The following is a 23,446-nucleotide window of genomic DNA, read 5'->3' as shown; positions in this document are numbered from 1 at the left end:
TTAAAGTTGCATATTTGAAATAAAAGTTGGATATACTGTTCATCTTGATGCTTGCAGAAGCAGATATTTCGTGTTTCTGACAGGGCAGAAGGATTTAGGATGCTGTTGTCTGACATGATGTTCTAATTAGCCTGTGGTCCTAGTAGATTCAGTAGTATCTAGGGCTTGTTTATGGGTTCTGCTCTTTGACTTAAGGATCAGTTGATTTGCTAAAACGTTATGTCCTGTCATCAGCTTAAAATCTTTAAGATAAATCCTTGAGTTAGCAGCATAGTGTACATTTTGGACAGCTAATTAGTCCTCTGCTAAAGCCCAGCATTTAGTGATGCAATTGCAGAATCTCAGTTTGTATTTTATTGCTGGAATTATAGCGCTGGCCTATCATCACGTGAACTGTTTCAATGAACGATTTCATGAGCTTAACTAATTATACAAGAAAGCTTTTTGAAAGAACCACCAGAATCAGGGTAGGTTAAAAATTCACAACCTTTTCCCATTGGGGGGGAGATGATGCCAAAGCATTCTGGAGAAAACAATGTATTTTTCTACTTTTTGACTCTGGTATTTTATTTCAAATATTTGTAGATCTCCCATGACATTATTTGTGGGTAGTCTGGGCATAGGCCAAGGAGCAGAGCAATCAGGTGGGCAAGGGAGCACTCATTGGTGCATCTACTTTAGTGTGGATTTCCCAGTATTTCATCATCTTCATTCAAGATAAACTGCTATTTTGCCTTCCACAGAAACATTAGAAACTCTACAGTAATCCTCCAGTACCAATTTATTCACCAACTATCCCCACGCTTTCATAAACATTTCCATTTTCCCCAGAACTATTGACCTCCGAACTGTTTAAGAATGATCCTACTCGTCGATTTCTCTGGCCACCATTTTTTTTTGTTGGCAGGTAGTTCCTCCTTGGTATTGTTATCCCCAAAGACATTTTTCTTTCACAACTCAAGCTTATAACTTTGTGTTCACCACTGCATTGAAACAATCAGCTAATAAATAGGATTTAGTGCAGCTAAAAGCTGTACATACATGGAAGGCTGGGAAGCAGCACGACTGTTCATTTGTAGAAACCAGGAAAATATTGTTACTGTGCATACATGGAGGTACATTCGAACCACTGAGCAGCAAAAAAGGCAACAGTGAGGGAGATTGAGCTTTGGATCTCATATATAAGGAGGCACAGAAAACATCACAAACAAAGCTCTGGGAAGGAAGCACAAAACAAGCCCAAGGTTCTTGAAAGAGAAGAAACCTTTTAGAGGAAACGTATTGGAGGTGGGATGGTAAGTTTTTTGTGAACTTTTTCCAGAAATGTTCAATTTTTATTGTGTTATTTTATACATTTTATTTTTACCAGTATATTGTTGGGTGGGTGAGGAATCAACATGGCCATTCAAAGGAGTTGAAAGAAAAATTCAGGGATTTAATTGGTTGTTCATTGGTTCATTTTAGTGAATGAAGAAAAATTGTAAAAAAAAAGTGAACATGCATCTCATCAGAAGGAAAAGTTCCTGAACATATTTTCAGTGCTTCACATCCAGTTAATTACTTTTTGAATGACAGTCCTTGTTTTTATGTAGGCACACAGCAAAACCCCACAAACAGAAAATGAAATTAATAGCCAGTTAAACTATCTTTGGTAGTGTTGGTTGAGTGAGGAATGTCAGCCAGGAAAGCAGGAGAGCTCCATACTCTTTGAATAGTGGCATGCGATCTTCTGTGAGATCAGCAGCACAGGTAGGCATGGCCTTTGTTTAACAGCTCATCTGAAAGACAGCATCTCTGATAATGCATCCATCCCACGGTACTGCACTGAAGTGCCAGGCTAGATCATATGCTCAGGTTTTGGAGTGGGATTTAACCCATAACCTTCTGATTCCAAGATAACTGTGCTACCACTGAGCCAAGCTGACAGTTCAATAATTTTTAGATACTTTTATAAAGATAGAAATTTTCTCATAGATAGCAGAGTAGGAATTCTGGTCAAGAGGGGGTGGAATTGTGGCACGCTTCCAGAGGGGGTGGAGGGGAAGCACAATTTGTGTTGAAAACCATATCCGCCAGGTTTCTGCCCCAATAAATTGTGCTCCGAGGGGGGTGCATGCTTTTTAGGCTCATCCCCTAGCTTTCATGGGGGGGGGGGGGGGGGGGGTGCTGGGGAGGGGAGGGGTGCCTGGGGATTTTCCCAGGCTAGCCTTGGAATTCCACCCAGCTTGTCCCAGGTAGGCTCAGTGGAATCTATGCCTGCTAAGAGGATATATGGATATCTTTCCTGGGCCTTCTGTGAAGGCTTCATCACTACTACAGCCAAGAAAATATCATTAGTGATAATCCCTCTGGTATCGATGACCTTAACAATAGCAGCCCTTGAGTCCCTTGAAGGGAATGAAGAAATTATTTGTTCCATTTTTCTTTGGCCCAGTTCGGGCCCCTGGTGCCCCCTCTTGAAGTGGCAAGGTGCTTGTCTCCGTTCTGCCTCCTCTGTTGTACCAGTACAGGCCCAAGCACCTGCTCCGAATATTTGAGACAAGTAAATGGCAGGCCAAAGCAGCAGGTGGAAATCATGCCCCACCGCATAGGGTTAAATTGACAAAATTAATCAAATCCTTTATGGTATACAATGCTTTCTATGCTATGGGAACATAGAAACATAGAAAATAGGAGCAAGAGTAGGCCATTCGGCCCTTCAGGCCTGCTCCACCATTCAAAGTGATCATGGCTGATCGTCTAACTCAGTACCCTGTTCCCACTTTTTCCCCAAATCCCTTGATCTCTTTAGCATTAAGAAATAATTCTGTCTCCTTCTTGAATACACCTAATGACTTGGCCTCCACTGCCTTCTATAGTAGAGAATTCCACGGGTTCACCACCCTCTGAGTGAAGAAATTTCTCCTCATCTCGGTTCTAAATGGCATACCCCGTATCCTGAGACTGTGACCCCTGGTTCTGGACTCCCCAGCCATCGGGAACATCCTCCCTGTATCTAGTCTGTCTAGTCCTGTTAGAATTTTATATGTTTCGATGAGATCACCTTTCATTCTTCCAAACTCTAGTGAACATAGGCCTAGTCGACCCAATCTCTCCTCATACGTCAGTCCTGCCATCCCAGGAATCAGTCTGGTAAACCTTCGTTGCACTCCCTCCATGGCAAGGACATCCTTCCTCAGATAAGGAGACCAAAACTGCACACAGTACTCCAGATGTGGTCTCACCAAGGCCCTGTATAACTGCAGTAAGTCATCCCTGCTCCTGTACTCAAATCCTCTTGCAATGAACACCAACATACCATTCGCCTTCCTAACTGCTTGCTGCACCTGAATGCTCGCTTTCAGCGACTGGTATACAAGGACACCCAGGTCTCGTTGCATCTCCCCTTTTCCCAATCTATCACCATTCAGATAATAATCTGCCTTTCTGTTTTTACAATCAAAGTGGATAACCTCACATTTATCCACGTTTTACTGCATCTTCCATGTTCTTACCCACTCACCCAACTTGTTTAAATAACATTGGAGCCTCTATTGGGATCAAGGAAGTGCCATTAGTGGAAATCAACTAGCCAGGTTTGAAAAATGGAGAAGCAAGTGAAAGAATATATTGTGGAAGTTTTGTATGACTGTCTTTACATGGGGTGGGGTTTGGAGAGATTTTTAAATAATGGATAACATCATGATAGGGCAGATCTGTGGAAGAAATTGGTTTGCTAGGGTTTCTTGTTCTAGGTTTTCTTGTAGATGTTAGCGGGAATATTGTTCTGGTTCTTAATGTAACTGCTTTGATATCAGTTTGCATATGTTCAACAGCACTGATGGATTATAGTTACTTATATCAGAAAGTAACACATCAATACTGTGAACACTTTCCATACTGAAAATATGTTGATCACCAAACTTCAAACCATGATTGAAAGCATTTCAGAAGGTTTCTTGGGGTCTATTTTGTAGGAACCGACAGAGAACTAAGATTTTGTTTTAAAATTCAGAGTCTGCACAGGTTTGAAAATCTTCTTTTGTCTGAACAAGATTAAAGGCCAGTGAGTCAATTCTGGTCATTTGGGATTGATGGAGCTATACTTTGGCAAAGCATAGGGAAGCGTGGGAAGTGTGATGACTTGACAAACGTGAATTAGATTAAGAAGTGTAAGTGTTGTAATTAATGTTGTCTTTGTGACCCTTTATCTTGTATAGACAGTGGTGACAGCTCACTTTGTACAAACCATCAAATTCTGGGCAGCCAAGCTCTGATTGACTGAGAACTGGTCGAACCTCTGAACCTTTCATCAGTTTACAATTACTTCTGCCAGGAAATGAAAGGCAGCAACAGGGAAAAATACACATTTAATGAATAACAAACAGATCTACCCAGCATTTTTACGCAATGGTAAAGTGAAAGGCATGAATTTCTCTAGGTATTAACATACTAGGTATTAACTCACTCAGCTGTCATTGTGCCATATTTAACTTTTCCAAACACTATTTCCTAATAGATCCACAGCGTATATATCATACTCAAACAGAATGACTGTATGAATTGTTACTGTCATTTGATGAAAATGAAAAGTAACTATTGTCACAATGAATGGGATTTCTTGGACGTGTTATGTATTTTTTACACCATACATGTTTTAATTGAAATACATATTCAAATTCACATTTAGATATCGAAGTGAGATGCTGTGATCAGTGTACATGCATGAGCCACCGGTACGAGTTGTATCTTACTGCCCATAATGCATTGCTTTTAGAACTGCACATTTTTAAGGATTTTAGAGGCGATTTGATAGTATGTTCCCTGTTTGATACTGTTTTATGAATATGATATACAAGTCAGTCGGGTACAAATGTGACATAGACTTTGCATATGCGAGTAACCCGTTCAAGTGTGATTTATGTAAAATTTGTGAGAACCAACAACATCAAATTTTAAGTTTTCATTATCTACATTCATATTTTGAAATTAATTCTTTACTTAAAACACAGTTACTTGAAATTATTCCAGATGCAGAGCTACACAAGCAGCTTAACATGGGAAGCCCAGTACTACATGCTTTCAGATCACATTCAAGGATGAACCATCGTTGCCTCACCTTTGTAACCTGTTTAAATAATATGAAGATTTAAAAGTACAGAATGCTTTTTTGTTGATGTAACTGAGATGCAGGGAACAGGCAAAATGATTATGGACAGTATCAACCTACTAATATACTTGATGTTCATCTTGTTGGTGCAATCAGTGAAATTTAAGAGCTGTGCAGATTATGAATGAGGTGAGCAGTTCTAATACATTATGTATTAAGTTATTAAAGTTGTTGTTGGAAGACTCAATAGGAGGAACTGCTGTTGATAAGCTGACAGCAGTCTAAAGAAGTGTTGGTGAATACTGTAAAACTCTGCTGAATATTGTGATGGGAAAAGTGGCAGAGAGAACCCATGGAGATTTCACTACTACAGCCCACAGAATCCCAAATGAATGATAATTTTATAATAAATAGTGTCAGTTAATAGAAGCATATCAATGGCTGGTATAGAAATCTGTAACAATCCAAAGCTTCAAGAGTCTGACATAAACTATAAAGGAATGAAAGATGGTGTTAAAACGCTCTGCAAGGTCTTTCTCATGAGTGTAGTAAAAAGCCAGATAGATGTATTACAGGTTAAATAAATCTATCACAGGCTCCCAGCGGAGAACTATACTCAAAGGATGTGTGAATCAGAGGCAGGGCTGCAATACTGTAGCAACGTCTCTATGACCTATACTCCTTTCAAGTGCAGCTCCCACTAGAAGTGTGGAATTATTGAATTTACCATAATACTTTATTAAAGAGATGCTCCAGGGGAGGATCACAGAATTGTATTTATGAGTTGCTCGGGTTTAAAAAAAATGGCAATGATTATAAGGGACGAGTACTTCTTACCAAAAATACCTCCTCCTGTCCACCAAGAGTATTATCACATTCTCCATCAACTTCACCTCAGGCTAAACCTTTGCTAACATATATTGACATTACCATGTCAAAAACAGCATTCACTCATTCTGTTCTTACTGTATATTTGTGTCGAAATGATTTGGACATCAGGGCATAAGAATGACAACATAATCCCTCCGAAATTGTGTTCTCTGAACTAGCACATTGACATGAGTGTGGGAAAGCCATGGGATTAACCAGATGTGCCTTGAAGTAGGCCATGTGCACTATTCTTGGCCCAATCTGTGAATCTGGGTAGGCACAGAGGCTGTTCTGGCCCATTTATGTTGGTGACTTAAATTGGGGCACTTTCCATGGGAGAAATTTATTGTGTAAACACAATCATGATTCCACCCACTTGAAGGTGCCTGGACCCATTGAGAGATGAATTACCATATTTGCAGTCATAGTCCAAGGTCAGATTTGATCAGATTTCAGCTTCAATCCGAGCTCTGATCGCCAGCAGAATCGGAGCTGAAATAGCTGGCCTCCTCACACTGATTACCATATTCTCTCCTGCTGATTTCGTCATTGTGTGAAATATACCCATGAGCCATTGAAACTTGAAATAAGTTCAACTGCAAGCATTCCAAGAGTGTAACTATAACTAGCAGACCATAGTCAAAAATTATGGAGCCCCACTGAGATTAACAGCAATGAATGAATTTGCAGGCCAAGAAATCTGTTACTGGAAACCAAATCACAACCATTGTCAGCACAAACAAGGTGCTGCTCACTTTAAGGGTGATGTTCAATTCAATCTGTGCATTCTTTAGCTTTTTAGATTTTAAAATTGTGGTTTCATCTAGTGGGACCAACCCAGAACTACTGGCTGTTTTTCACAATGCAGTAAAATATGACAGGCGACTAAAGTGTAAAAGGGTAGTGTACAAAAGAGCTGTAGCATAATAGTATAATGTGTTGGAATTACTGTAGAGTGGCTGATTTATTGATCTTGCCCTTGCCTTCTCAGGTGGTGCTGAGCAGAAGCCAAATGCTCCTCCAAAGGGATGGAGCAAATAGTCAAGTGAGAATCACTGCAGAGCAATCTCATACACTTCCTACTAGCTGGTTAGCTAAAGCTACAGGTCCAAATTGGGAAAACAAACCTGGGAACCTGAGTCCATTCTTTTTACTTTAAACCCATTATGGACTTTAACATTTACACATGTAGAAATGGCGGCTGGCAACTTGGAAAATAATACCTGAATGAGGTACTTGAGTATGGTTGCTTTAGTGAAAAACAGTGTCAGTGAAGAAAAGTCTATTGTGTTTCTAGGGGCTAAAAACATTACAAAACTCAGGAAGACAGTTACAGTCTGCTCTACATATCCACGTGCATGTGGAAAAGCCGTGGCATTAACCAGACATGACCTGAAGCCATTAAAGTGTATTATTTCACAGAAATTCTTCAGACAATATAGTATAACCTTAATTATCATAATGCAGGAGGCCCCACCATGGTACATAGTGGAAATTGGCAGTTCTTAGTCTGACATAACAGGGACAAATTTGTGCACTGATATTGATGTAAAAACATTGCCGTCTAGGTGGGCAGAGGTGGAAATTTGGACAGAGCTCTAACGACAGGTCCTCTTCCCATTTTCCAGCTGTCAGAATTTTTGCAGGAATTGGGGTTGGTGCATAATATACTCACCCACAAATGAACAGGGATATTATGATGCCATGCAATATAATTCTTGCCATTTGTGACCTAGAAGGCTGGGCACAAGGAACATCTACGTGTACAACATTGCTCGGAGCATGAGGGGAATTTAAAAGGCTAAACTTTCCCTGCTGCAATCAATGAGAGTTTGGAAGCCAACCTATTTAAAAACTGGCCACTTTTTTCTTTTATCATCAGCACAACTGGCACACTTACTCTCCACTGCCCCAAACTGACATGGGCTTTCCAGTTATGATGTAAATGACACAGGTGCCTGCCAACAGTATGCAAATACCTGCTCCTGAGATGCCCGCTCCTGACCCCAGCCGTTCTTCCAGCCATGCTGAAATTACCATAGAGCATACAGGTTCTCTCGGGTGGTTGTGCTAGTCTGGGGGCTGAAATATGTAGCTGCAGGCTCAGGGGACCTGCACTGGCATAGGTCCCTTTTCCAAATCAGTCTCGACATGCCCTCTGCCAACTTTTGGATGCTAGGGCCTAACGGTTCCAACGGCGTGAAACATGGTGGAGGTCATGGTTCCCTCATTTGCAATTTGTTAGCATGCGCCTGCCAATATATTGGTGCGCACAGACTCTCTTTCTTACAATGGGCCCACGGAGAGCAGGCGGGGATACAACCTCGTGTACCTGGTGCATTCCCGATTTGCTTTCCACCTGAGCTGTTCCCAGATCCACCAAAAAATCGACGGGAAGGCGTGGCAGGGAACCTTATTTGCTGAAATGAACTCCTTCTGATAGATTCCACTCAATGTTGGAACCCGGAGATCTGGTGCCTGCTGTCTGCATACAGATTTGGGAAAGTTTTTGTTTGACTCTGGGGGGGTCAAAAAGATAAAATTTACAGTTTTTAAAGTAGGGATTAAGTGTAACCTTTCACTGTGGAATGGAATCATTTTTAATTTCATATTTGATAACCATCAGGCAGGTGATTCTTCGTAAATCTAAACGGGAAACAAACAGCAAGTTATTTTGACATATGCTGCACATGCACAGAATGTACAGAATTTAAAATGTCTCAGTTACAACATAATGAAAATACCTTTGATTCTGGTCCATCGTTCGGGGAGAGGAAAGAGTGTGCAGGGAAGAAAAAGGAGAGACTGAACCTACAGCGATAGAGTAATGAGTTACTATGTTCTATAATATTATTGGGTTAATTTTCTTCCATAAATATTTAAATAAGTACACACCAAGAACAGTGTAGAAGCATTTTGATTTATGTGTGTTTGCCCTGAGTGTACACAGAAACAAAACTAACAAGAAAGTTAAGACTAAAGTGCGAAATATAGTACAGAAAAGTCTTTTGGAAATAGTTCTATAATTAGGCAGCTTGCTCTTTAAAGGGGCACCACCTTCTTGGAAACTGGCAATCCCATTGCTTATCGGCAAAACCGAATATGGTGATGTAAATCGTGTTGAAACACATCATCATGTCAGTTGTGTGTGATGTTACTGCAGCGGAAATCCTGCATTACCCTTCTAACTGGTGTCCCTTCCAAGGCGAAGGGGTTTGTAAAAAAAAAAAATTCAGAAAGACAATATCCCTTTAAGCAGATGACATTTCATCATAAAATTGTTTAGGAATCAAGCTAGGATTCTGAAAGTATTCTGTTTTCCTTTTGCTGAAAGGTATTTTTCTTTTTTCCAGGTGGTTCTTCCCGCTGGCCCTCACCACAGTGTGAATGTGGCTGCAGAAATGACAAAAGTGAAAAGGATGGAGAAAGTGTAACATCCTGCAATGAAATGTCCACCTCGAGCTGCGACAGCCAGTCTGAGGCCAGCTCCCCACAGGAGACAGTGATCTGTGGTCCAGTGTCCAGGCAACCCAACATCCAGACCCTGGACCGGCCTGTCAAGAAAGGGCCAGTGCTGCAAGTGCAGCAAAGTGAAGTCCGCAGGAAAAGTGATCTCTTAAGGACACTCACCAGTGGATCCCGTGAATCTAACACTTGCAAAAAGAAAGTCAAAGAGAAACTGACAATTGAGGAAGAGTTAGAGAAATGCATCCAAGATTTTCTAAAAATTAAAATACCTGACAGGTTCCCAGAGCGGAAATATCCATGGCAACTAGAACTGCTGCGGAAATACCATCTATAGAGAATAAGCTAGGTCCTTGCACGGACTGCTCCCGAGCTTGGACTACTCTCCCTTCTATGCTTCTGGGCTCTCCTGGGCTCTGACTATTCCCTGCTCCTAGGTTCTGACTACTCCCTGCTCCCCAGTGCTCCTGGGCTGTCACTGCTCTCTGTTCCCTGCTTTGGGCTTTGACAGTTCCTGGATACTATTGGGTTTTGACTGCTCCCTGCTCTCATCTTGAACTGTTTCTGGGCAGGGTTGGTCCCTTATATACCATGTCCTGAACCAAACAGGGGCAAGGTAATGGATGGGAACATGGCTTGAATTCTGATCATTTATTTGCTGCTGATCAAAATTAATTGGAAACCTTAATCGCTAATGCCTCCAGATCATTAGATATACTGAGAAAATGAGAAAATAGGACTTGTGGTGTCAGGGTCATATTTTACAAATTTTCAGATGCCCCACTCGAAAAAAGCAGTTTGTCTCGTTCAAAAATGGACGGATGGTAATCCTGCTCCTGGGCACACTGGGCTCTGACTGCTCCTGAGTTCTGATTACCCCCTACTCCCTGCTCTGACTCCTGCATGTATTACGTGTGCAGATAGTCAATCAGACTTCAGTTACTGTGCTGTTCATTGTAAAGATTTTGGTGTGTGTCACAAAGAGAAAGTTAACTTCTCTCACTTGGAAGCTCTCTCAAAAAGCTTTCATTTATTAAACATTTTCCTTTCTGAACTATCTTACAGCTGCACCCTATTCAGACACTAATTGCTTAATTCAACAAAAATATAGATACTTTTTTTTTCCATTTAAAAGAAAAAGCACATTGAAAAGTTTGGTTATGTTGTGTGCAGGAATGCCAGTCTGGACAGAGATTCCATGCACGGACTGTGCAAGTGCCCCTGACTCTAAAGTGATGGATACATTTCTACTCTTGAATCTAGTGGCTGCCGAAGTTGACGATTACTTTTTCTTTGAGAATTATACAGGATAAAATTGATGTAAAGTGGACTTGCACTGACTTATCCTAACAACGTGTGACTCTGAGATTCAGTATTCACTGTGTGATGTTTTAATTGGATCATTAATAACGGTCTATTGATGACTCACATTCTTTCCTTGGAGATTTGTGCAACCCTCTTGCGACCTGTGATTTTTTTTCCAGTAAAGTTTGTGATACTTGTTTCCCACCTGGGATGTTGAAGCACAAGTTTATCTCTTCCATTAAATGCTGCCACAATGGTGGGCTCTACTTTGATGATCAATTTGCTAATTTCAGGTTAAATTCATTAAATAAAACCCTTTGAGGGCTACAGTAGTATCTCTGCACTATGTCTGAACTTGATAGAATATTTATATTTCAATTGTTTGAATGTTTGGTACAGAAAGCTGTGTTTTATGTGTTATACATTGGTCTCTTTGTGGTCTGTGCCCCTCGCTATTATATTAGTGCAGAATTTAGAAATTAATTTTTCAGTCCTCAGAGGGTTAATTAAATAAGAAACCGAGTTCTTTTTAATTTTTTTCTGTGTTTCAGTTGAAGATATAAAGAAAAGGGACCTTAAATCTTACACATTTCTCTACAAAGTGAACAAATCCAAGGGCCAATTGAACCAAGCAGTTTTATGGTCACTTTTTACTCACTATCTTTTAAATGTGCAATAAGATGGTGTAATTTTGTGTTGGTGAAAATAACATTGTCATTTTTGCGTGATGTCATTGTGACAAATACAATTTGTAGGTTTTCTGGGTTCTTTTCCCTCCCCTGCCCCAAACAATGAGAATCCTCTTTAAAGGACACGTGTCACCTTGTTTCTGTTTTTTACTTACTAGCCAGAAAAGCAATTTTTCCTCACATAATTTTGCTGAGGATTGACATCCACAATATCACCTTTTAACAAGTAAGCTCAGCCTGAATTGAGCCACTAGCTTAGCACATATCTTGTCAGTGCCAAGTTATTGACAGAAAAGCATTGCTAACTAGGCTATTTCAGCCTCTTTTCCCTGTGGACCATCAGGATCTATGTCCTTTAAAGTAACTCGAAGTGATCTAGATGATGACCACATCTGAACTACATCAGACTGTTAGCTGAATGCAAAGGCCACCAGGACACCATCTTTGGCTACTGGGCTTATTGGATTCGGTAGTAAGTTGGCTTTTGTGAATTAAGGTGATATATTGCACTGTGTTCTTGTATATCTCCATCTAACTGGTTGGTATTTCTGTGGTACTGCACTGTTTTGTTTTATAAATTACAGACACAAAAGAAATGTGTGACTGATGGCTTGTAATGGTTGAAAATATGTACAATTTAAATATACAGTATAAGGCAATGCACAATATTTATAAATAAAAATATATACAAAGTATTCAGATTGCTGTTGTACCATAATATGAAGCAAAAAACTTACAGTCAAAAGTTATTGATGAGTCTGATGATGTGATTATCCAGTATAGATAAAGTACCAGCAAAATTCTAGCTTACAGTCAAAGTTTTGTTAAAGAAGAATATTATAGAACTGTGGAAGTTTGCAGCACAGGAAGCCACTCGGGCCATTGTGTCTGTGCCAGCTCATTGCTAGAGCAGTTCTGAATTAATCCCACTGCCCTGCTGTCTCCCCATTACATTGTATCTTCCTCTGTTTCAAACATTTATCCATGCAGGGAAAGTACTTAAAGAATTAAAATATAGGATGAGAAAAGGCCAATGGCCCACTGAATCTGTCCTCTTGTAGACCATGTACTCTTTGCCCTTCAATGAGCTTTATCTAACTACTATATGTCCTTCAGGAGGCAGCCAACCACAATAATCCTCTATGAAGATATTTTTTCAAAACAAATTCCTCATCCCTGTTACTTTCTTTATCCTTATTAACTTGAAAATGTACAAATATAAGGAAATCTTATCTCAGAGCAGAGATGTGAGCTCAATAGAGACTAACAATTTGCATTGGGGAATGTGATGATTCTTGCTCAGGTGATGTCAGGCAAGCAGCTGGTCCTAAAGCACAGAGATGGACATAACAATGTTGCCCAAAGGAGAGATTAATACCCTAGCCTTGTACAAGCTTTTAGTCTTTGTGGGCTCCATGGGCGTATATTATGGAACCTTGAGGGCCTCATATTAAGTATAAATCCTATTATTTTGCATGGGTATGAAGTTGCTGATACTAATAAATCTCAGTGCTCTGATTTAAGATTGATTCACCAAGTAGGCAATAGCAGCAAGAACAGCCATTTCCAAACCTCCAGGGCCATAAAACTTAAAGTAAACAATCTGCAAGTAGTAAATATAAGCACAAATATGAATGAGTTGACTGGGCTTTGAGGGCAGCATCGCCAGGACTCGGGGGCCAAAGGGGCGCAGTTTGTACCCTCTTGTTATCACAATTCTCGTTTTAATCAAGCTTCTGTTTTCAATGCCAGGTCTGGAAGTTTCTGCTAACATTTTAAAGATTAAAGGGTATTAAGACGTCTCAAAAATGTTCCCCTTTCGTCTTTACCACCGGGATCAGGTTAGTGAATGCAGAGTGGAAAATCTGGCAGGGAGGATCGGATGTTACTAACAGAACCTGCCTGTTTTCCTTCCATTTAAATTAATGGAAGGAAGATCGGGTGAGTTCTGTAACAGGTGTGCTATCCTCCCCAATGGTTATCCCTCTCTGTGCTCCACTGAAGCGATGCTCCACACCAAGGCAATAAAGATGAAAATCTGTTCCATTATCTTCCATCATTTTATTGTGGTGCCTAATTTACATTTTTTGTCTCCTTTGTTATTATTTTCTTTTTTCTTCCATTCTTTTTCTCTTTCTCTTCTATGTGGTTTATTTATTGTTATTTATTCCATGGTTTTAACATTACAGTCTTTCTTCTCTTAATTAAAAGTTACTTAATTTAAATTATATGATAATTCAGAATTTTTTAGCACTATATTTCCATTTTGCTGTGTTATCTATGTTGCTTAATTCACATCATTAGATGATTCATTGTTTTGGCAAAAATTACTTTAAATTGTCAGGAGTAGACAGTATTTTGTGTTTTTTCCTCTCAATTTCTTTTTAACATTCAACTATGTTTCTTATTTTGTATTTTTTCTTCCTTTTTAGCTGCTTTTCACCTGCTCCTTTGCTTGCATTTGTTTTCCACTGTTCACGTAATGTGTATTGTTCAGTGTCCATGTTCATAGACATTTCATGGAACAAATCAAGCTTCATATGAAGCCTCATATGTGGCTAAAGCTTCACTAGGTCTCTGTGTTTAATATAGTAGGACCATGTCCCTAAACTACACTTGATAATTACTTATGGGATAGAAGAACTTAGGCAAACATTTGAGTTAACAGAATCCATGACTGATTATGAAATCAGGTAATCCATCTAACTACCTACCAATCAATATCCCAATTTATAGTGAAACAGAAAATTGTGGAAATACATACCAGCTGAATCAGATAAAGAGAAAGGGTGGGTTCATATTTGATGTGTGTTCTTCATCAATTCTGATATTCCTAATGTTAAAATTCTGTGTGGTGATGAAAGATTGGAGAAACATGGGGGGAAAGAAATTGGATAAGGCCAATTTTTGGGCGTAGGTAGCGCGATCCGCTTTTAACCTGTGCCCAATGGCCCCTGCGCAGGCAGGAAGAGACTTTCGTCCGACCTGAGGACTTACCTTCAAGCTGTATTGGAAATCAGCGTTGACACAAGGATTCAATGCAATTAGCATTTCCACCAGCACGGGGAGCACCAATCTCTTAAAGGCAAGCTGTCTCTTAAAATCTCTTAAAGGCAACTGGTACCTGTTATTTGCTGAAAATAACCGTCTGCTGTCTGCGTGGAGCCTGAACGGAGATCAGACATCGCACATGTAAAACACAGATACAGCTCCTGTCCCTATGTTTACAAACTGATGAGTTATTTTAAAACATTAAATAAAGGTTGTGCACTACTAAATCCCATATCCTCCAATCTGCATTGCAGACCTTATCAATCTGCCAATCTGAGTTGGTACCAGGCCTGTGAGAGTGCGTGCACCAAGGTTCTCTGCTGATACACTAGAGACCTTGGTGCAAGAGGTAGACAGAAGGAAGGACATCCTATATCCGTGGGGAAGGGGGGGCCAAAAGAGGCCCTCCAGACATATGCCCAAAACGCAGTGGGAGGCAGCGGGGGATGAAGTCAATGCTGGGCACACAGCATCATGAACATGGATGCAGTGCAGGAAGAAGTTCAATGCTCTGACACGAGTGGTCAAGGTGAATGGGGTCAACTGTCAAGTGGCGTCCCTTACCAACTGCACCACTAGCTGCATCCACTGCTCCATGCACTACACCCCCCATCACCCACATACCAATAAACTCTTTCAATCAGTAGTCAACTCTTCCAATCAGTTGCTTCCTCTCACCCTTACACATTACCACTGTTGCAAGCCGCCCACTCACAACTCACAGGTCACACACACTGGCAGCTATTCAACCATGACTGGCACACGTCCTGCTTTCTTGCAGGAGAAGGTGGCGCATAACAGAAGGCAGCAAGTGGCAGTGGCATTTAGCCTTAAGCCTGTTCTGCCATTCAATGAGACCGTGGCGGACCTGTGACTTAACTCCATATACCCGCCTTAGTCCCATATCCCTTAATACCCTTGGGGCGCTAAATTGGGCCATGCAGCGCCCGTTGTTTCAGCGTTACACAGCCTCTCCAACATCAAAGACGGCATCTTGGATATGCACGCATGGTTCCTGCGTGACGTGCGCCAGACGCCATCTTGGTATAGGAGTTTGCGCAGGCGCAGATAAGAAACGCTGGAATCACACAAAGTAGGGAGAAAATGGCTTCAATCAATGGGCAACGCTGATTTAAAGTGATAGACACCATTTTGGGACTTAACGCTCAACTCAACGCACAGTCTTAACCCCGACCATCTGAATGTGTCTTAGAGTGCCTGGAGGACCCCCCACTGGCACTATTTATAGGGAACATGCAGGATTTACAGGTTAGTGGCTGGATTATTGCCTCCGGCTGCCGAGACATTTGTAACCATTTTTGGAGGTCTCCTAGACTTCAAACTAGGATGCGGGGACATAGCCTAACATTTAGTGCCAGGACGTGCAGGAGTGAAGTTAGGAAATGCTTCTACATGCAAAGGATGGGAGATGTTTGGAACGCAGTTGATGCTAGCTCACTTGTGAATGTTAAATCTGATATTGATAGATTTCTGTGAACCAAAGGTATTAAGGCATATGGGGCTAAGGCAGGTATATGGAGTTAGGTCACAGGTCCACCATGATCTCACTGAATGGTGAAATAGGCTCGAGGGGCTAAGTGCCACTGCCACTTACTGCCTCTAGATATGCGACACCTTCTCCTGCAAGAAAGCGAGGCGTGTGCCTGGGTGATGTGCCTGTCATGGTTGAATAGCTGCCAGTATGTGTGGCCTGTGAGTTGTGGGTGAGCGGCTTGAAACAGTGGTAATATGTTAAGGGCAGGAGGAAGCAGCTGATTGGAAGAGTTGAGTACTGATGGATAGAGTTTGTTGGGATGTGGGTGATGGGGGTTGTAGTGTTTGGAGCAGTGGATGCGGCTCGTGGGGCAATTGGTAGGAGATGCCACTTGAGAGTTGACTTCACTCACCTTCACCACTCGTGTCAACGCATTGAACTTCTTCCTGCATTCAATTCATGTTCGTGATGTTATGCAGCTGGCACTGACTTCGTCCCCTACTGCCTCCTACTGCGTTTTGAGCATATAACTGGAGGGCCTCTTGGCCCATCCCCTGTGCAGATATAGGGTGCCCCTCCTTCTGTCCACCCCTTGCACCAAGGCCTCTAGTGCATCATCAGCGAACCTAGGTGCTCACATTCTCGCAGGCCTGGTACCAACTCGGACCGGCAGATTGGTGAGGTCTGGCATGCAGATTGGAAGATGTGGGATTTAGTGGTACGCAACCTTTATTCAATGCTTTAACATAACTCAACAGTTTGTAAACATAGGGACGGGACCTGCACCTGTGTTTTACGTGTGCGATGTCTGATCTTCGTTCAGACTCTGTGCAGACGGTAGACTGTTATTTTCAGCAAATAACAGGTACCAGCTACCTTTAAGAGATTTCTAAGAAACATCCTCCCTTTAAGAGATTGAGCTCCCTCTGGTGATGGAAAGTGCAAATTGCATTGATTCCATGTGCAAGGCCTGGAAGGGAATGTTGATTGCAGGTAAGTGCTCTGGTGGGTCCAAACTTGCGTTCTGCCTGCGCAGGGGCCATTGGGCGCGGGGTACTAGTGCATCACGCTGCTCGCGTCCAAAAACAGCCCCTATCAAGTTTTTCCCCCTTGGTTCACAGAAATCTATCAATCTCAGATTTAGAATTCACAACTGAGCTAGTATCAACTGCCATTTGCAGAAGAGCGTTCCAACCTTCTCCCACCCTTTGCGTGTAGAAGCGTTTCCTAACTTCACTCCTGCACGTCCTGGCTCTAAATGTTAGGCTATGTCCCCGCGTCCTAGTATTGAAGTCTAGGAGACCTCCAAAAACAGTTACAAATGCTTCAGCAGCCAGAGGCAATAATCCGACCACTAACCAGTAAATCCTGCATGGTCCCTTTAAATAGTGCTGGTGGCGGTCCTCCAGGCACTGTAGGATATGTTCAGATGGTCGTAGTTAAAACTGTGCGTTGAGTTGAGCGTTAAGTCCCAAAATGGTGTCTATCGCTTTAAATCAGCGTTGCACGCTGGTTGTATCCATTTTCTCCTTATTTTACATGCAGCCGGCGTTCGGTATTTGTGCACGTGCTAAATCCCATACCAAGATGGCATTCGGCGTACGTCATGCTGGAAACATGCGTGTGCAGCCAGGACACCATCTTGGCACTTCGGAAGGCTGCATGGCACTGAAACAATGGGCGCTAGGTGGCCGAATTTCTAGCCTACGGGCTTTTCCGCTTGGAAATGAGACATCTGAGAGGTGATCTTTTAAAGTTATACAAGATAGTTAATTCGTTGGAAAAGGTGAAACAAGTATATTACTTTAAATTAGACTGAAGAGTAGGATGGAGGACACAGGTTCAAACTAATAAAAGGTAAATGTAGAATTGATATTCAGAGATTTTGCTCCATACAAAGAGTGATCAATACGTAGAATGGACTTCCAAATACTGTAGTGGAGGCAAAAAAACTGCTCAAAAAAGAAATATGGATACTGCAGTGGGGGATCTTGGATTATTCTGGTTGATGACCTAAATTGGACTGAATGGCCTTCCACATCTGTATCTTGTGAACGTCTTCACCTTGACTGGAATGATCAATAGTTGTATCCAAATCCTTTCATTCTTCACCTTGGCTGATTGACAGGCATTCACCAGGTACACATTTTCTGTTTCCTTTTCCAATATGCATTACCCTAAGTCTATTTACATTCTTTAACCTTTTTACTTAATTAGACGAGATCTCTTTAAACTCTGCTTTCCTAACACATTCCTGGTGGCTAATATTAGATGACAACACAGGCCAAAGATTGAGCCTGGGACTTTTCTGGTCTGTATCACACAGCACATTGGAATTTGATGTTTTGTTTTCAGATGATGTCACTGAAGGGCAGCATGTCAGTGAGGTAACGGTGCAGGAGCAGGAGGAAAAGCCATTTCAGGTGATACTCTGGCTACGACTGAATAGATAAGAATGGAACCAGGTGAGCGCAGTACCACCCAGCTGGACGATGGAGGAGAGACGTTGGAGGAGGATGGCATGATCAATCATGTCAAAGGCTGCAGACAGGTTGAGAAGGATGAGGAGGTATAGTTTACCATGGTCGTAGTCACAAAGGATGTCATTTGTGACTTTGTTAAGGGCCATTTCAGTATAATGGAAAGGACGGAAACCTGATTGGAGGGATTAAAACATAGAGTTGTGGGAAAGATGGGCATGGATTTGGGAGACGACAACATGTTCAAAAGGACTTTGGAGAGGAAAGGGAGGTTGGAGATGGAGCAGTTGTAGTTTGCAAGGACAGAGGGGCCAAGGGTGGGTTTTTTGAGGAGGGGGGTGATGACAGCAGATTTGAAGAGGAGGACAGTACCTGAAGAGAGGGAACTGTTAACAATATCAGCACATTGCACCCCATAATTTGTCTAACTAATTACTGCCAAGCAGAAAATTGCAGTTTTGACAATTTTGGGGGTACTTTTATTGTTTTTATCACTCCCCCCCCATCTTGCATTTGCCAATATGAACTTATTCAAAATTCCCTAGTAGTTACTCATTGGCCGTTTTCTAGCTACCATCCTTGCTTTTGATTCATACATTCTCTAAACAATGCTTATAAATTCTTACAGCTAGGAACTAAAACCACTAATTTACAAAATTAGTAGGACAAATCCCATTAGCTTTAGTCTGCTATTTTTCAATATTTTAAATCCATTACACAGCTGGTGCTTTAAGTCACATTTGAGCTAGGTTTCATTATGGTTAGGTCAATATTATTTTATTTATTTTTAATTTACCAGCTGACATCCTCTGACATTGCTCATGATGAAGCAAAGGTTTTATAAGAATAGGGGTGTTAGGGAAGCAGTATTATAAGGGACATTGATATATTAGCACTGGGAGTGGCCCTGGGCCCTGAAATAACTGGGAAGGGTCCCAGGTTCTGGCAGTGCTAGGCTCAGAATCCACAGATATGATTGGTAACTCTAAGTGTTATGGGGAAGAAATACCTAGTTGAAATCTAGAGCCTTTGAAACAGACTGAGACCGTGATGCGAAACCTTTGCTGAAAGTATTGAAAGACACAAAAAACAATTGTGCAGTAAGAATGTTCATGTTATTGTAGATAATGCATTTTTGTAGTTGTTTTTATTCTGTTTAAAAACTTATTTTAGACAGAAAGTTTAGTCACTGAGAAAAAATGGCAAACAAAATTTGTTTCAGAAAAAATTTTGAATGATTCATCTGGTTCATCTTGTTTATTGGTAGGTTTGCCTGGTCATTCAGCATTAGTGGTTTTCAAAATTCCCTAATAGTTTCTCATTGGCCATTTTCTAGCTACCTTCCTTGCTTTTGATTCATACATTCATACTCCTCAGTTCTGATCTGCTGCTGTTTTGCTTTGAGACAATCAACAAAGCGTGACAAGGAAAGCTTGACAGGGAAGGTGTGACAGAGAAAATGGTACGGAAGTGACACTTACAGGAAGTGTGCACAATATGCAAGACTTTTAATAACTGTGAAATCCCATGTTATTTGTGACGTTTCTGAGGCCTAAAATTGAGGCAAAAATGTTTTGCAGCTTGTAAATTGGGGAAGGAGCCATTTATACCAGTTTTCCACACCAAAAAACAATGGACCCAAATTTACAATTGCAATTGAACCCCATCTGTGAACTATGCCTAAGTCCCCATGTAGCTGATTTAAGTATATTTAAATACACGAGGGGTAAGTTAGATTTTGAAATACAAGGACCAGCTGAGACTGACAGAAATGAACAGCTTTTTAGCTTGAGGACTCCTGAAAGTTTGAATACTGATTACTGCTTTGGGAATTATTTTTTAAAACTTAGACAGTGTTGGACTTGCCTCTAATTGTCTATGACTATGAGACCCACAGGATATTTTGTCCCGTCCCACAGTGAGAGCTTCTCAGGAACAGTGATAGGGTTCCTTTGTATACCATTATCATGGAGGGATAGAAGCAAGAAAGGAGAGACAGGTAACATTTGAGGAGGATGCACCCTTCAAGATATTACCCCCCCTCCCCACCACCCAGAAGAATATACAGGCAACACACAGTCCTATAAGAATTTAGTGAGGAACTCTGTATCAGAAGAATGCGTTTCATCAAAGGGGCAATAGGGGACCAGTGCCAGCTACCACATGAAAATCTGCAGCCAAATGCTTCTGCCAGCAAGAATCTATCTGTGGCTACAAAGGTTTCGACTGCCCTCAACTTTTATGGCACTGCATCACTTTTGGCAAATGTAAGGAATCTTACAACACCAGGTTATAGTCCAACAAATTTATTTTAAAATCACAAGCTTTCGGAGATTATCTCCTTCGTCAGATGAATGAGTGAAAAGGTTCTCAAATCGCATATCTTATACTATGTTGGGACAGCATCACACCAATCAAAAGGTGTCGTTGTTATTCAAACAGGCCAGTCACGGAGAACAGCACGTCCCAGTACACTAGATATACATTGTGTCGATTACACAGGCAGGCAGAAAGAAACTCAAAATGGCAGAGAGAGAGAGAGAATTTTAAAAAACATATAATTATTTTCCCCCTTTTTGCTGGTGGGGTTACGTGTAGCGTGACATGAACCCAAGATCCCGGTTGAGGCCGTCCTCATGGGTGCGGAACTTGGCTATCAACTTCTGCTCGACGATTTTGCGTTGTCGTGTGTCTTGAAGGCCGCCTTGGAGAACGCTTACCCGAAGATCGGTGGCTGAATGTCCTTGACTGCTAAAGTGTTCCCCGACTGGGAGGGAACCCTCCTGTCTGGCGATTGTTGCGCGGTGTCCGTTCATCCGTTGTCGCAGCGTCTGCATGGTCTCGCCAATGTACCATGCTCCGGGGCATCCTTTCCTGCAACGTATGAGGTAAACAACGTTGGCCGAGTCACAGGAGTATGAACCATGTACCTGGTGGGTGGTGTCCTCTCGTGTGATGGTGGTATCCGTGTCGATGATCTGGCATGTCTTGCAGAGGTTGCTGTGGCAGGGTTGTGTGGTGTCGTGGACGCTGTTCTCCTGAAAACTGGGTAACTTGCTGCGAACGATGGTCTGTTTGAGGTTGGGTGGCTGTTTAAAGGCGAGCAGTGGAGGCGTGGGGATGGCCTTAGCGAGGTGTTCGTCGTCATCGATGACATGTTGAAGGCTGCGGAGAACATGGTATAGTTTCTCCGCTCCAGGGAAGTACTGGACGACGAAGGGTACTCTGTTGGTTGCGTCCCGTGTTTGTCTTCTGAGGAGGTCTATGCGATTCTTCGCTGTGGCCCGTCGGAACTGTCGATCGACAAGTCGAGCGTCATATCCCGTTCTTACGAGGGCGCCTTTCAGCGTCTGTAGGTGTCCATCGCGTTCCTCCTCGTCTGAGCAGATCCTGTGTATTCGTAGGGCCTGTCCATTGGGGATGGCCTCTTTGACGTGGTTAGGGTGGCAGCCATGGGGGATCTGTGTAATATCACACAACATGCCATCCGGACATGCATTCATCTGCAGAGCTGGGAATGCATCCAGTTTGGCATCAAATCAAGGCAGTAGCGAGGCAGCGTCATCCAGTTTTATGGGGTTTTATGGGGTTGCTTTGTGAGCTTCCATGATTAGCCCCTTCAATTTACTCAATAGAAAGAGCTGACTGTACAGACTGTGAGTGACAATATGCAAATCCTCCACGTCAATGTGAGATTTGCTGGAAATTGCCAAAATGCATTCATCCCCTCACAGACCCATTACAACTGAGAGGTCCCAGTTTCAATATCTATTGTTTAAACCAGGGTGCCTGAACTATGACCTGTGGCACACATGAGGCCCCTGAGAACTTGTAATTCAGTCTTATTTGCACTTCTATTTCTTATTTGCCAATTTACCTGTTTGAATTTTGTTGGTGTGGAATTTTGGAAAGGGCTGTTCTTGACACTGTTACCTCAGTAGTGAATAAATCCTAAATGAGAACAGCACAATCTATTAGATATATATGCAAATTAATGGCAACCTAGATTTAAATACTATTGGGCGTGTTGTATTCCATGCTGTAATTCTATGTTTACAATTGCAGCTTTTTTGTGGAGAAAGTAATTTATTCATTTCGACCAGCACAAGCAAAACTGCCTTATATAGAAATAATTACCACCCATTGTTCCTTTTAACCATCGCAAAAAAAGAAATCATCACACATAACACCTGCTTAGTGTGCAGTAATGTGTACATATGTTCCACCACAAGGGGAAAATTGGATGAAAGTGGATATAGCACTAGCAAAATGGTTAATAAATCTGCATATTCCATTCCCCTAGTGGAACCCTGCCCACAGTCTTGTGAGATGCAGGAATTTTTCAATGAGAGGAGGGCTAGAGAAAGAGTTTGAAGGTTAACATTTCCTGACCTCCTCCCACACACATATACTCGCATGTGTGCCCACACACACAGGTGCGTGTGCATACGCACACAGACACACCCCCACCCACACACGCACACAGACACACACACACACCTAGGAGACAGGTAGAAACTGCTCCAGCATTTTACTATTCAAAATTGGGTTTAAAATGCAACTGTTTTAATACTCGTTTTTTTAATATGTGCATTGACCGTGTAATTTGGCTGTCGTACAACAATGGAATCACACGCTCATTGCACTTAGTGAGAACAAATGGTTCTTCAGCAGCACAGCCCACCCATTATAATAAAAACCTTGAAGGGAACAAGTCAGTTTGAACCTTTTAGTCATCCTTGTTCTATATAAAGAGCTTTGTATTAAGCTCAGCCAGGATTTAACCTTATTGGGGTCTAATGCTGACGATAAATTGGCAACCTGCAGAGATGGTTTAATAGTTGTGTCCATCACTGTCAGAACACTGCCGCTGATGGTGGAAACTGAATCGTAACAAAAAGCACTGCCGCGGAAAAGATTCCTATTTTAACATCATGTGATTCAGTGACATCATTTGTGGAAGGTTTTCCATCGCATGTTACACTTCAGATTATTTTTGTAA

General features: G+C 41.7%; 1 protein-coding gene across 1 annotated transcript in view; it reads left to right on the top strand.

Moving 5' to 3' along the window:
• LOC137332413 (BTB/POZ domain-containing protein KCTD16-like) overlaps window positions 1–12,113 on the top strand; it is a 229,519-nt gene extending 217,406 nt beyond the window's left edge. The window contains exon 2 of the mRNA XM_067996225.1: window positions 9,313–12,113. Within this exon, the coding sequence (XP_067852326.1) occupies window positions 9,313–9,761 (449 nt within the window). The 3' untranslated portion in view covers window positions 9,762–12,113. The remainder of the gene's footprint in view (window positions 1–9,312) is intronic.
• The last annotated feature ends 11,333 nt before the right edge of the window (window positions 12,114–23,446 follow it).

The sequence above is a fragment of the Heptranchias perlo genome, chromosome 14, assembly GCF_035084215.1.
Source record: "Heptranchias perlo isolate sHepPer1 chromosome 14, sHepPer1.hap1, whole genome shotgun sequence".
In the NCBI taxonomy this organism is placed as follows: Eukaryota; Metazoa; Chordata; class Chondrichthyes; order Hexanchiformes; family Hexanchidae; genus Heptranchias; species Heptranchias perlo.
This window is presented reverse-complemented; position numbering and strand designations above follow the sequence as displayed.